Source organism: Mycetomoellerius zeteki, unplaced genomic scaffold (assembly GCF_001594055.1).
Source record: "Mycetomoellerius zeteki isolate Tzet28-1 unplaced genomic scaffold, Tzet1.0 scaffold467, whole genome shotgun sequence".
Taxonomy (NCBI): Eukaryota; Metazoa; Arthropoda; class Insecta; order Hymenoptera; family Formicidae; genus Mycetomoellerius; species Mycetomoellerius zeteki.
The window spans coordinates 25,743-39,681 of record NW_017257465.1 but is presented as its reverse complement, the minus strand read 5'-3'; the positions used below and the strand labels follow the sequence as shown (position 1 = coordinate 39,681).

The 13,939-nt window shown below is 38.4% G+C and overlaps 2 protein-coding genes across 3 annotated transcripts; one reads left to right on the top strand and one right to left on the bottom strand.

The window, feature by feature from the left end:
• Positions 1-597: 597 nt before the first annotated feature.
• Positions 598-9,049, top strand: hob (bridge-like lipid transfer protein family member hobbit). 2 transcript variants are annotated; one of them, XM_018454933.1, is made up of 15 exons: positions 598-673; positions 751-877; positions 947-1,144; positions 1,270-1,521; positions 1,720-1,884; positions 1,960-2,172; positions 2,262-2,529; positions 2,617-2,839; positions 2,929-3,047; positions 3,116-3,436; positions 3,547-6,093; positions 6,260-6,504; positions 7,290-8,346; positions 8,440-8,657; positions 8,744-9,049. In XM_018454933.1, exons 1-15 carry the CDS (start codon positions 615-617, stop codon positions 9,026-9,028), a joined length of 6,297 nt encoding a protein of 2,098 aa, XP_018310435.1. In that variant the 5' UTR covers positions 598-614; the 3' UTR covers positions 9,029-9,049. The 2 variants fall into 2 exon arrangements, with proteins under 2 accessions (XP_018310435.1, XP_018310434.1); XM_018454932.1 differs by having other exon boundaries at positions 3,116-3,448.
• A 506-nt stretch (positions 9,050-9,555) lies between these two features.
• On the bottom strand, positions 9,556-10,575 carry LOC108727034 (sesquipedalian-1). Its single transcript, XM_018454934.1, has 2 exons — positions 10,127-10,575; positions 9,556-10,052 (listed from the first exon to the last, which is right to left on the bottom strand). The coding sequence occupies exons 1-2, from the start codon at positions 10,418-10,420 to the stop codon at positions 9,699-9,701; spliced, it is 648 nt and encodes a 215-aa protein (XP_018310436.1). The 5' UTR covers positions 10,421-10,575; the 3' UTR covers positions 9,556-9,698.
• Positions 10,576-13,939: the final 3,364 nt, after the last annotated feature.

Sequence of the window (13,939 nt, the reverse complement as noted above, 5' to 3'; positions counted from 1 at the left end):
CCCTACGACTGCTACGACTTCTATTGTAGACCCCGCATAAGCTTATTGGCTACTGCGTCGTATTTTGCCGCGCGATAAGCGTATAACAAATATACGTATAACATAAAATTTGCATTTTATTTTGTTTCCTACACCGTTTCCAACACTTCATTTTTAAAAAATGGCGCATTTGTCATAGGCTGCGTTCAGCAGACTCGACAGTTTTGCAACCGTTTTATGATTGTTTGCTGAGATAGGACCATTCTTCTAGATCTAAAAGTATGATCCAATTAGCGCGAAGGAAACTTCCAACAGTTGCAAAACAAACGTTCTGCTGAACGCAGCCATATTTTGCGATTTTGGGCGACTTGAGCGCTCTCTTTGGGCGATTTTACGTATTATATATCTGGCAATTCTGTCCAAGTGCTATGCATAAATTCTCATGTCATTCTTTGAATGAAATGGAGTGAAAACCCTGTTGTGGTGTTGTCTGATTCTTTTGGTTGTTACACTGTAAACATAAATAATATGTAATCGCGAAATATCGAACTACGCTCGTAGAGTAATATCGTTTGGCTGGTTGAATATATTTTTTGTTAGGAAACAATTTGTTTTTAAGTATATATATCAAAAGTATGACTGGATTACTTGCATTCTGCATAGTCTTTTTAATTCTTTATTGTTTTTTTACTCGGTAAGTGTTGAAATTTATTGAAAAATAATGTCATCTTAAAATGAAGTAGTTGTACATCACAATTATTTGTTCAACAGAGTAGTACCAAGGCTATTAGCATGGATAGTGAAACGTCGTTATAAAATTCACTTGCGAGTAGGCCATATATCTGTACCTTATTTTATCTTCCGTGATGTCAATGTAACTAAAAATGGCTTTACATTGGTGAGTTTTTCAAGTTACTATATAAATGCGTTACATATAATGCTATATGAAAGCAATATTTAATTTTAGCAAATTGAAGAAATAAGCATACGAAGCAGCTTACTTAGTAGTGACGTAGCAAAACTGTTAGCTGTTGTTATGAGAGATGTCAGAATAAATAAGGATATTCCAGTTGTGTGTGGTCCGACATGTAAGATAAAGCAGTCCAATGAGTTATTGGATTTTAGAAACAAGAAAATACCTCCAATTATAATAAAATGTGTCCAGGTACATGTGCAGTACTAAAGTTTCAAGTTGTCATATTTTTCTATGTATTATAAAATTTGACATAAATTATATATATGTAATATATTATATATACATACACATTTATGACTATTAATTCATTTTAGTTTACAGCTGTACATGTAGAAAATATTAATCTACTGGCTCTTGGCAATGGTTGGTTAGCTAATGGAAATGCAGAAAGTTTAAGTTTGGATGGCAGTATTGTACATGGTGCACGCACGCTATTAGCATCTGCTTCTATTGTTGGTGGAACTATGAAGCTATTGCGACATGCTTCTGATGCATGTCTCTCTCAAATAACATTTGCTGGAACAGTAGAAGCCACGTTTAAAGCTCAAGGAGAGCTTTCGGTTGAGGTATAGCATCGAGCCTTGTTGCAATATTTAAAAATTGATAGAGGAAAAGATATAGTCTTTTGATAACAGAAATTTTTTGTTGCTAAAATTATAAATGAAATCTATTTTATGCCTTATGGCAGTAAACAGATTTTTAATAAGTAAATCTGATCATCGAAAGGAATTTTCAAAAGGAATCAAGTGGGATCTAATTTATAGACATTATGTATCGGAGTGACGCAAACTGAAGGATCTGGCGGTGCAGGTCTTATTCAGTTCTTGAGAGATATAAGTTCACCAAGTACTACAGTTTGTACATGCAGCAATGTACATAATAATTCCTCTAATAACTTAATGACTAGAATAGCACCTATTTTGCCGAAAGTAAGTCTCCTTATTATAGAGATTATAAGCAGTAACAAATATTGTTTATCATACTCTCTCTCTGTACACTTGTAGGATTTCACTCTTAAAGTCGGTAATTTGTTGATAATAGCTGGTAGAGAGGATAGTAGTATGATAGGTTTGGAAGGTACCTTACGAAGTCTTCAAATCCATGCAAAGTTTCAAGCTAGTAGAACGCGATTGAATTTTACTGTAGGCCTGGATGGTTTGTGTGTCCGTGGAAAGGTTCCTATTTTAACTCTACATTCGCTATCAATCGATACAAAGGTAAGAATCGACAACATTCATGTAAAAGTAAATGATATGAGAAAAATGATAACTTTTAATCACGCTCACTCATGCTGAATTTTCTACAGATGGAAGAGAATATTTTGTGTGTTGACATACAACTGAATAATCTTTCAATACTGTATGATCATAGAGACTGGGAATTGTTGCTATACAATAATGAGAACGACATTTCAAAGCCTGTTAGCAACATATCATTAAAAGATAGATTACCGAGTTTTGAAATAGCATTAAATACTGAGCTATATGATTCTTCGTTGAACATAAAATTACCAGATGTGCAAGAAGCATCTTGTGGCGTTGCACATATGAAATTTGCCCTGAACTCGTCTACAGGTGTGGGGGTCATACTTTTCTTTTTATTCTTGCTTAAGTAAATCATGAACTGAATCGTTAATTTCTGCGATTTGTTTTCTGTAATAGACAAAACCAAAAATTTAAATACAGAATTGGTCGTTGAATCTTTATATTGTGCATTAAATGGCGCCAATAACAATATCTCCGAAACCTCTCATCAATGGGGCAGTCCACTTTCTATTGGAGTATTATTAGCAACAACTCGTAGCAATGCCATGGGAATTGCAGTTGATGCTCTTGTAACAGAATGGAGTTTAGAGCTCGCAAAATTTCTTGAGCAAGCTTACAAGTAATAATAAAGTAATTTACGTATGCGATATTAATATTAAAAATGAAAAATGTAGCGTGCAAGTGAGATAATTGTAAAAATAATTGTAGGTGTTACAATAAGTATCGGCAACCAATGGAAAAAAAGAAGGATACAATATCGTGCAATTCTATCCAATTGAATCTTAAAGCAACAAACTGCAATCTATTCTTCATCGCAGAAAACGAGCGTAAGTATCTAATAATGTCACGTCATCAAAAAAAATTCTTTTTTCATGTTATACATACTTGTTTTCAGTATCTATAATGATGCGTTTAGATGTGGCGACCGTGGAACAAAACGCAAAGCGATTCGTAGGCGTAGCAGAAGGTATGAGTGCGATAACTCTCAACAAGAACGAGCCAATCATGTGCCAACACGCCCAAGCTTTAACGCATCCGTTTCTGGCAATACGAAAGTGCAAAGCTGCGATTAATTCTGACGCCGTGAACATTAGTCTTGATGGGACTAATTTAGCATGGAGTCCTAATTTACATCTTCGCTTATTGCAATTCTGGGTGGAGTCTGAAGATTTTAGATCTATTGTCAGAAAAGAAATGAGCGTGACTCATATCGATGGTAATATCGAAGGTATCGTTGAATTAATGCTAGGAATTAGTCGCGGTCAATGTTTTAACATAATTACTCTTACAAATGACGCGGGATAGTCATAATCAGTTTATTTTCAGAAGTGCAGAAAAAGAAACGCGTTTTGGATTTACTAGCCACAGGTGGAATCACCATCTCTATAGATATTTCTACTAAACATTTCTTAATACTGACGTCCGATCAGCTGCGTTGGTCACAGGGCGAATGGAGACTCACCTACGTTCGAGTTACCCTAGACATGGCTGATGTAATTATGATCGAAGGTTTTGAATTGATTACAATAGCCGATAATGCAGAAGTACGAGCAGAGAGACAAAGCAACGAGGGTTTTGTATTGGATTGGAACGAGTGCTGGGCAGTCAACATCGATTCCATCAAAATTTGTTTTCCGTATGAGCATCAGTTTACAAACGCGATACAAAATGAATTGCTTAGTATCAGAAAGTGGCTAAAAGAAATTCATTCCTCGAGCATACCTAAACAAGAGTTTTTGCCCTGCGATTTCATCATCAAAATCAAAGAGTGGACGTTCGAACTCAGCGATGATCCGTTTGAGGTACGTCTGCGCGACAATTACGAGCTACTGGAGGACGAGTACAAAGAGAGCTTGAAACGACAGGCGATGTTGGATACCAAGGTACAGGAACTTTGCCGCGCACACTTATTGCTACCGCAAGGAAAAGTCGAAGAATTATACGCCAGCTTAAATAAGAAAAACGCAGAGATCTATGTGCAGAGATGGAAACAAATGCAACGAGCAAGCCCCGCGAGGACTCGATTATTCGCCTGGACTATGTTGGATTTGGAGATATTAGCCTTAGCTGATCCGTCGATAAATGGTACGGAAAAGGCAGTGAGAGCACTCCGAGAAATGGACTCGGAAACACCTTGGCCCGAGGACGGTCTGGAATTCAACGCCGTATGGGTCCGCGGTATCAGTCTGAAATGCGCCGAGTGGAAGCTTCAGCTTCGCGATTTCCCGCAGCCACTGCTTCTGGTGGAGAACTTGAATATATGGGGCAGATTAGCCGGAGCGGAAGCTTTAGCACCACCGAGAGCGAAGAGGACTGTTAGAATTGAAATCGGCGCGCCATGGGAAGATATAGTGGTGGAAAGAGGAATGACATCTCTCAAATATTATCACGATCTCAATTGGGACATCGACAAATTCCGATATGCGTTCGGTCCATGTTGGGAGCCGGTGATAGCACAATGTAATCTCAGTTTCGAGAAGATCCTTCATCCATCGAGAGATCCGAGCCCGCCGTTGCCGTTCTGGGATAAAATGCGACTGGCTCTTCATGGTAGACTGACACTCTGCGTAAAACAACTAACAGTACTGTTGCATGGCTCTTTGGATCCCTATAACACCACGGAAGAGATGGAGCTCACATGGACCGGATTGGAGCTCGACTGGACGCAAGGAAAGATCATTATTAAGGGCGATCTTGATGTATATGTGCGTACAGCTAGTAAATACGACGACTGCCGATTATTACATTTGCCTAACGTCAGATTGAGCATTAAATTAGCATGGGTATGCCTAGGTGATCCGCGTGATCATCACGCTGCTATACCTTGTGCTCCAGATCGATTGCCCGAATATTCGAGCAATCAGGAACACGATTCATTTAGGGCGTTTCGCTCTCAGAACTTGAATGTCAGCCTCTCATTGGAGACCAAGCCGACTGGCTCACCTACGTTGACTAGTGCGCCAACGGCACTGCTCTATGGCAGCACGTTGAGATGGTTCGAGAATCTGAAATTAATTTTGTCAGGCGCGACGAGACCTACGAGAAAAGGTCCGTTGTTCAAAAACATTCGACCTAGGAAGAAACAACTCAGCAGACACTATAGGAAGGTCCGGCTGACCTTAGCCTTCCATCGTTTCCATGTCAACTACTGGATGTCGTTCGCCATGCAGAGAGGTTTCGAGGTGACTGGCGGTCGAGTTGCCTGCAGCTCGGAGCACAATCTTGCATTGCATCCGATTGATGATGGCCTGGTTCATCGACCACGGGCAGAATGGTCCATCATATATATGAATTGCGAACTAAGCGATGCCGAGATTTGGTTGAAAAGTGCACTACAGGAAGACGAAGTGGAGAGCGCATCGCTGCGTCAGCCGGTCGAGAAGTGTTACTGCTTGAGCGTGGCTCGCGTCAGCTACGGCAGGGAGGCGATGGTTGCTGGGGTGAGTGGCGACACGCCGATTCACAGATTGGTTGTACACGACCTGCGCGGCGCCTGGACCAAGACCAATCGTGATGTCGCTTTCGCTCTTTTTGATTCCTTCATCAAAACGCAGCAACTGAAAAAGAATCTGTCAACTGCAACATTAAAGGGTTTCCACAGGGACAACAGCTCGACGCTCAATCCACATAAAAATCGTGCTGGCAGACCGATCGTGGTCGATCAACAAGGTACCTCCACGCAGGTCGTAACACCGTCGTCCTCCGTGAAACCGCAGCAAGGCGAGGCGGCGGGAATGTTGCAGAGATTGATAGCAGAAGCCACAAACAAACCAGTGGCTTTCAGCGACGATCTGTCGGTGCAAACTAGAGGACAGCAACTGCGCGGGCTAGCGGCGTGTCACCAGGACGACGTCTTACATAAAAACTGGTTAAGTACGTAGTTTGATTTCATCCTCTGCCTAAAAATAAATTTTCTCTATCCATAAATGCTAATACATGATATTTGCATGAAGGATCGTTTGAGATAAGGACCAGAATAAAAAACAGGTACAAAATAAAGTGAAAAACAAAAAAATTTAATAGACAAAATTCTTTTCAGTTGCTCTAGTAAACAGTCAAGTGCTGTTGAAAGGCATTGAAACCCGGGGATACGTGATTCTCTCGGCAGCCAAAGCGGAAATACTACAGAGAGTACACCATCCGGTTTGGAAGGAGCGATCTCTCGTTCCGAAAACGACTTGGGTCGGCTCGTTAGAATGCATGCAATACTATGCTACTGTAAGCGCAAATATCGACGACAACATTGATGACAATATCATGTGGCTGACATTGGATAACATTCAAGTACGTTAGTATTGGAACGTAAACGGTATTATGCGTAAAGCAAACTGGATGTTATACTCCACCTAGCACGTAATATCACAGTAATATCACAGCAATATCATTTTTCCAATGTAATATTACAATGAAATCTAGCAGAAATATCGTTAAAATATTACTGAGATGTCACAGTAATATTACAATGTCTGTGAAAATAAATCACAGGAACATTACTGAAATATATCACTATAATATTATGTAATATTTCTGTGATATTTATGTAATGTTTATATTTATGTAATATTTATTGGGAAAAATCTTAATGTTTTAAAGAAAATTTTTTAAAGAATTTATTGAATTGATATTTTTAATGTTATTCCATATGATATTAATTATTCCAATTAATATTTTAAAAATTATTTCATATGATATTAATTAAAAAATAATACTGATTGTTAATACAATAACTATTACATAATATTATAATAAACTGAAAAAGTTATAATAAACTAAATATCACTTATAAAATTATGTGTATGAATAATTTTGTGACATTTTAATAACGTCTTAATAACGTCTCAGTAAAACATCATGAAAGCGTTATTAACTATAATGTCACTACTACTTAAGATGTCATATTGCCACATTATTACTGTGATATTTCAATGTTGGTTATCAATATGTAATATATCATTAATATTTCTGTGATATTATATTGTAATATGTAATATTTTTGGTATATTGCAATATTACTGCGATATTACTGTGATATTACGTGCTATGTGGGACTGTATTTCACTGTATTTTAGGAGAAAGATTCTACTATCATAGCCGGTTTGCCGGACGTCCCAGCTCTTGTGGGATCTGGTCAGAGTGTCGGCGGTGTAGTCAGCCAGACAGTGGGAGGCGGCGGCGGCCCACAGCATCAATTGCAACGCATAGTGTCTCGATGTAAGTGCGAATTCTTCTATGTTGGTTATGGGCAGACCTTAGATGTGGGCTCTGTGGACCAAGTGCCAGCTCCGCCTAGAGAAGAAGTCAGCCCGTGGGAAAGGAAAGATCTAACCGCGGCTGACGCGTTTACCTTGATGCATCATGATCTAGATGTGTGCACCAATTCATTGCAATATGCGATGATCCTGGACATAGTCAACAATTTGCTACTATATGTGGAACCAAGGCGAAAAGAGGCTTCGGAGAGGTTGCAAAGGATGAGATTCCAGTTGCAGCTGCATTCCGTCGAGGATCAAAAGAGACCGATACAGCAATTACAAAACACGGTGCGCGGTTTGGTGGCAAAATTGAGACGGTTGGAACGCGAGACGTACTTGGTGCAGAAAGCGCTGGCTGACGAGTCCAGTCCGGAATTACTGACCAAGATGGAACGTTTGGAAGCGAGCGTATTCGAATGTAAGGAACAACTTGGTGCCAAGGCAGAGGAATTGGACGTCATGTTGAGTTGTTATAAAGAAACCACTGCGCCAGCAACAGCATCAACTACGCTTAAAGACAAGCCAGCCGCGGTGGCCAGGGTAGCTGAAATTTGCTTTAAACACGCACAATGGAGACTGACGGATGCGGACGGTCAGTTGGGTATCGCCGATCTTATTCTAACAAATTTTCTTTACACGAAAACTAGCAAGACCGATGACTCGGTGGAACATCTGCTAGAGCTGGGATACGTTCGGATGACGAATTTATTACCGAATCAGATTTATACGGAAGTACTTGTACCCACAGAGCTGCAGAGCAACATGCCTGTGGACCGACAAAGAGCTCTTCGAGTCTTTTGTAGAGAAAAGGCGCCGGTAGCAGGGATTTCCGTGAAGGAACACTTTGAAATCAATGTAGTACCTCTTACGATAGGTAAGTAAATGTATAACTTGTGTTAAATACAATGGAGCCTCACTCCTATGTGTCACGTTATATGTGGATCGTGTTTCTTTTTTCTTCACACAGGTTTAACAAAAAAGTTCTTCAATACTATGCTTAAATTTTGCTTCCCTGAGAGAGATCCAGAAGGCATAGAGGAAGCACCGGCACCACAACGTGATTCATCCTTCTATGTACCCATTGAGAGGAGAGACGATGTAGAGAAAATGAAGGAAAGAGCAGACAAGAACAAATTGTTTATATATATTAAAATACCTGAAGTACCTGTTCGCGTATCATACAAGGTAACATTTTGAAATAAAAAAATTAAATGTTTGTTATTTCTGTTCCTCAAATATTTTAAAAAATCCAATACTATTCTTGCATGCAGGGAAATAAAGAAAAAAATCTTGAAGATGTACGTGACTTTGCTCTGGTCATACCGACTTTGGAATATCATAATGTGACATGGACATGGCTCGATTTGCTTTTGGCCATGAAGAGCGATTCCAGGCGTGTAATACTAAGCCAAGCTATAAAACAAAAATTGCAAATAAAACCGAGAGGACCACCTGAGGAATCTGCACCACAGGAGGAGGACAAGGCTCGTCTTTTGTTAGGTACCAGACATCTTCCTGGGGACGCGAGAAAAAAAAGCGTGTTTAAATTTAAGTAATTCATGCACCTAAAGATTCATGTAACCATAATAATTTATTTGTCGAAGTATTGATAAACATTACGAAGTATTGAAAACTCACGTTCATCATCTAATTAAATTGTACATAATACATCTCATGTTATTGTATGTGTATGATATAAAATATGTAACAAATATATATACATGTATGTGTGTATATATATATATATATTGTCGTAAATATTGAAACATCTGCGTTTTATCTTTTCTATACATCTGTGACCAAAAGAATTGAAAAGATATGATACTCATATAGAAAATTTCTTTAAAAAATGTACAACAGCTTGTAATTGATCTTTTTATCATTTTATTTGTAACTTTTCTATTATGCCAATATTTTTCCTATCTGTTATAGTAATCTTAGCATAGCAATCAAATATTATAAAAATTATTTAGAAAATTTTCTACAGAATATAAAGAATATGTTGTATAAGAATTATATTTTATGAAACAAATTTATTTTTGTCTAAATAAATTAGTTTTACATCTTTACATGCACACATGTTCATACATACATATACACTCAATATGACAAGAATTCCTTCCTCCATGTTAATGTACATTGACTTTTTAAACCAGTAATTCTCTTAGATTATGTACAATGTTGAAGTATATTTTGCTTTTAATCATCTACTAAATATATACAAAGTTAGAGAGTTATTAGAGGTGCTTCTGCATTTTTCTTTGCATGTCTCCATGCATTCAGGTCTGCCAAGATTCGTCTGCCATATGCTGTATGAAGCTCTCGAAAAGTTATTCTAGTCCTAGGTACGTTCTCAGTCCTACCAGGTGCCGATCTAACGCTCTGAGAACGATGATGAGAGTCTGGTCTATTGAACGGATTATGTCGTTGTCTTGGTGGAGCTTTAGGAGATTGTTGAATCGGTGTAGAAGCTGTTTCTTCCTCTACAGAATCCAACTGACGTTGTAATTCTGTTACCATAAGTTTCATATAATCATAACTGGCACATGCCAATGCCTTCATCCATTGTTCCATAGATTCCTAGATACCACTGTCTATCATTAAACGCGTTTACTAAGAACAAGTGTAAATATAGTATTGGAACATCTGTTTACCTGAGATTCTGCAGCTAAAACATAACTTCTGTTGTTTGGTCCATGAAAAACTATCTTGAAGCCAAATTGTTCTTCATCCTCTGCCAATTCAATCGTACAGCCTTCCAGCACAATCATGCCTACCGGCTCTTTATCACCGCGACGATCAAAATAGAATAATATATTTCCTTTGAGAACACACCATCGCTTGTGATATCCACGATTTATCTCTCCACGTTTATTCAACCAACCTTCACGGTCTACTGGCGTTGCAGAGGTTGCAAACACTACCATATTCTTCTCATTGATTTTCATGGTTTTTAGCAACGTACTATCATTCGATCTAGAATTTTCTGCTAAACAGCTGCAGCACGCGATCAAATGACTTACATCAAATTACGTTTAGAACAGTTTAGAACCGCGATGTATTACGAGACATCTTCTTCTTTAATTATTTGGCTCACGCCTCCGTAAAGCAGGGGTGGGCGATTCGCATTCGATTATTTTGACATCAATTTTTTTGGAAAAAAAATTGATTTTTGAGTTTTTTCAACTCAATTATTCCCTAGACGGTCTTTTGTTTGATGATACTAAAGGCCATGGCACACACATTCCGTAACAGTAACCATAAGACGTACCGTAAGAATCAGCCAATTAGAATTAAGAGTTCAAAAGAATTCTCTACTGTGATTGGCTGATTCTTACGGTACGTCTTATGGATACTGGTACGGAAGGTGTGTGCCATGGCCTTAAGGCTGCGGTCCACTTAATCACTTGACGCTACAAATGCTTCGAAACATTCTTTGATTAGTCAATTCGTAAAATTCTTTGTTCTGATTGGTCGTTCAAACGCTTCGAAGCGTTTGTAGCGTCAAGTGGACCTATAATAGTTAATAAATTCCAAAGACTCAAGCCTGTCATACATGAAATGCATAAGGGTTGGTTTATAATAGGTCGTAATCTATTAACTTTCTGTAATCTGTAAGAATTGACCAATTACAATCGAATGAGAGGAGAATAATTGACTATGATTGGTCAATTCTTACAGAACTTACGGAAAAAGTTAACAGGTTACGGCCTATTATAAACTAACCCTTAGGCCGGAATCAGACTACGCATTGAAGATTGAGATCGAAGATTGAAGATTGAAATTTGACCAATGAGGGCAAAGGAATTTTAATTCCTATTGTTTTGATTGGTCAAATTTCAATCTTTCAATCTTCAATCTCAATCTTCAATGCCTAGTCTGATTCCGGCCTTATGGCCGCAGTACAGACTCTTGCATAACGCATAATGCATAGTGCATAAGGGAATCGACCAATCGAAATTCTTCTTTTCCATGGAATGGGAGGAAAGGAAAGATTCTGATTAGTTGATTCGCTTATGCACTATGTGTTATGCATTATGCAAAAGTCTGTGCTGCGGCCTTTACAGGGCATAAGCATAACATAGACTACGTTTACACGGCCCGATTTACGCCGAAGCACCGACGAGATACTATTAAAGACCGTCAATCTTGAGCAAATTTTCGGCGGTATAAAAAAGGCCCCAAGGGCCCGGAGGTAATCGAAGAACGCTGACATTATCGATAATTGATATAAATTTGCTATTATTAACATAGATATTTGACTAATACATTATTAAATTCATGATATTTTATTACATAAATGCTCTATAAATAAATATGCATATTTGTAAAGCTATAATATCCTATATATTGTCGAAAAATTACAATTTTTTTCTCTGCAGTTATTATCTCTGTTGATAATCGAACTTTGACGATAACATTGTCGATAAATTACAATTTTAAAGAAAAATCGAGTATTATTAAGTTTTAAATGCACATACACCGATAAACACGTCTACTAAACTAATAAATCATAAAATTAGTACAATATTATCAGTTTTTTTACTCTTAATCACTTCAATATTAAAACTCCCATAAGGATGTCGGTCTTTAATAATATCTCGTACATCGATGTTAATTAACCAATCATAGCTATTCTTCTGAAGAATGGAATGACTGTGATTGGTCAATTTCGTAACATCGATGTTATAACTTCGGCGTAAATCGAACCGTGTAAATGTAGTCATAGGCTACGGTCATTCTTTGATTAGTCAATTCGTAAAATTCTTTGTTCTGATTGGTCGCTCAAATGCTTCGAAGTGTTTGTAGCATCAAGTGGACCGCAGCTATAAAGGTGCCTACTGATGGACGCGACAAATGCTGCGCGCGGCAGCGCGTCACTTTAGAAGGAATTAGATTTTAGGGGCTTTTGAATCATCTGCGTTGCCACAAGTGAAGTTGGATTAATCCAACTTTACTTGCAGCAACGTAAAAGTGACTACTTGTGCGAAATTTAAAAGAAAAGATTCAGTGGCTAGAGTGAATTCTGAAATTCCAAAGGTTAGCTTATATTTATGTTTCTGTACGATTTTAATACAAAGATATTAGGATAATAATGTTACACTAATTAGAGTAATATACGAGTATATGATTATTTATAATTATCAAGATTGGAGGTTAAGTGTACATTTTGTTGGTCCTAGAAAGCAAAAACTATAATATGTGCGAATAAGGGTCATTGTCACCAAGCTCAGTTGATCTAACTAGGCCAGTTAGTCCATCGGAATTGACCAATCGCATTTATCATTTTGTTTGAAGAATTGACAGATTGGTCAATTCCGATGGATTAATTGGCCCAGTTAAGTTAACTGAGCTTTGGTGACAGTGGCCCTAAGTCATCTATTTCAATTCTTGTAAACATTTATGATTTGGAACCAAAGTTTCGAATAATGCACCGCGTGATATTAGTATTTTTTTGTTGCAGAAGGTATATACATATGGAATGTGCGAGACAATTCTTGAAGAAGATGTACATAATGAATCTTTGAATATGTTATTAATGCAAATACAACAAATGGTCTATTTTCTGACGTACACTAGACTGCACTAGAACTCTCTTTTCGCGTAATTGCGCATTAAGGTGCATTCACATGCAAGCGTCAAGCAGCGGAAGCAACAATCAATCAGCTGGACGATACGGGCAGTAATGTAAAAAATCGCCTCGTTGATTGGTTGCTGCTTCCGCTGCTTGACGCTTGACGCTTGCATGTGAATGCACCTTTTCGTGAGAAATATCTATCGTACATACGCAATCCCTAGATGCTTTTACGGACATCCGGTACGGATTGCGGACTGTATGTGACGGCACCCGAATGGGTGCATTTAGTACTACAACCGCTCACTGAGCGCTTGCATTTTATTGGATGTATTCAGTACTACAACCGCTCAATGAGCGCTTGCATCTTATTGGCATATTCCGTTAGAACTAAAAATATAGACCAAACAGATACAAGAGGTCACTGAGCGCTCAGTGAGCGGTCGTGGTACTGAATGCACTCATTGGCTTCTGCACACAAAAAGCAGCAATGGCTGCGTTCAGCAGACTCAACAGTTTTGCAACCGTTTTATGATTGTCTGCTGAGATAGGACCATTCTTCTAGATCTAAAAGTATGATCCAATTAGCGCGAAGGAAACTTCCAACAGTTGCAAAACAAACGTTCTGCTGAACGCAACCAATGTTTGCCGCGCAGCGGAAATTGGCGCAATAGCCAATCAACGTCTCGCTTGCTCGGAAGTAATAGATACATAATTTCCACCGCGCGACAAAAGTTGAACTCAATCCAACTTTTCCGCGCGGCGAAAGTAGTATTACATCATTTCTAGAAGTTTTGCAAGGTGAGACTGACTTAAGAACATAGAATTATTAGTTAGTGTAACAACTTTCGCCGCGCGGTAAGCGTTGCCGCGTTCTGTGTGCAGGAGCCAT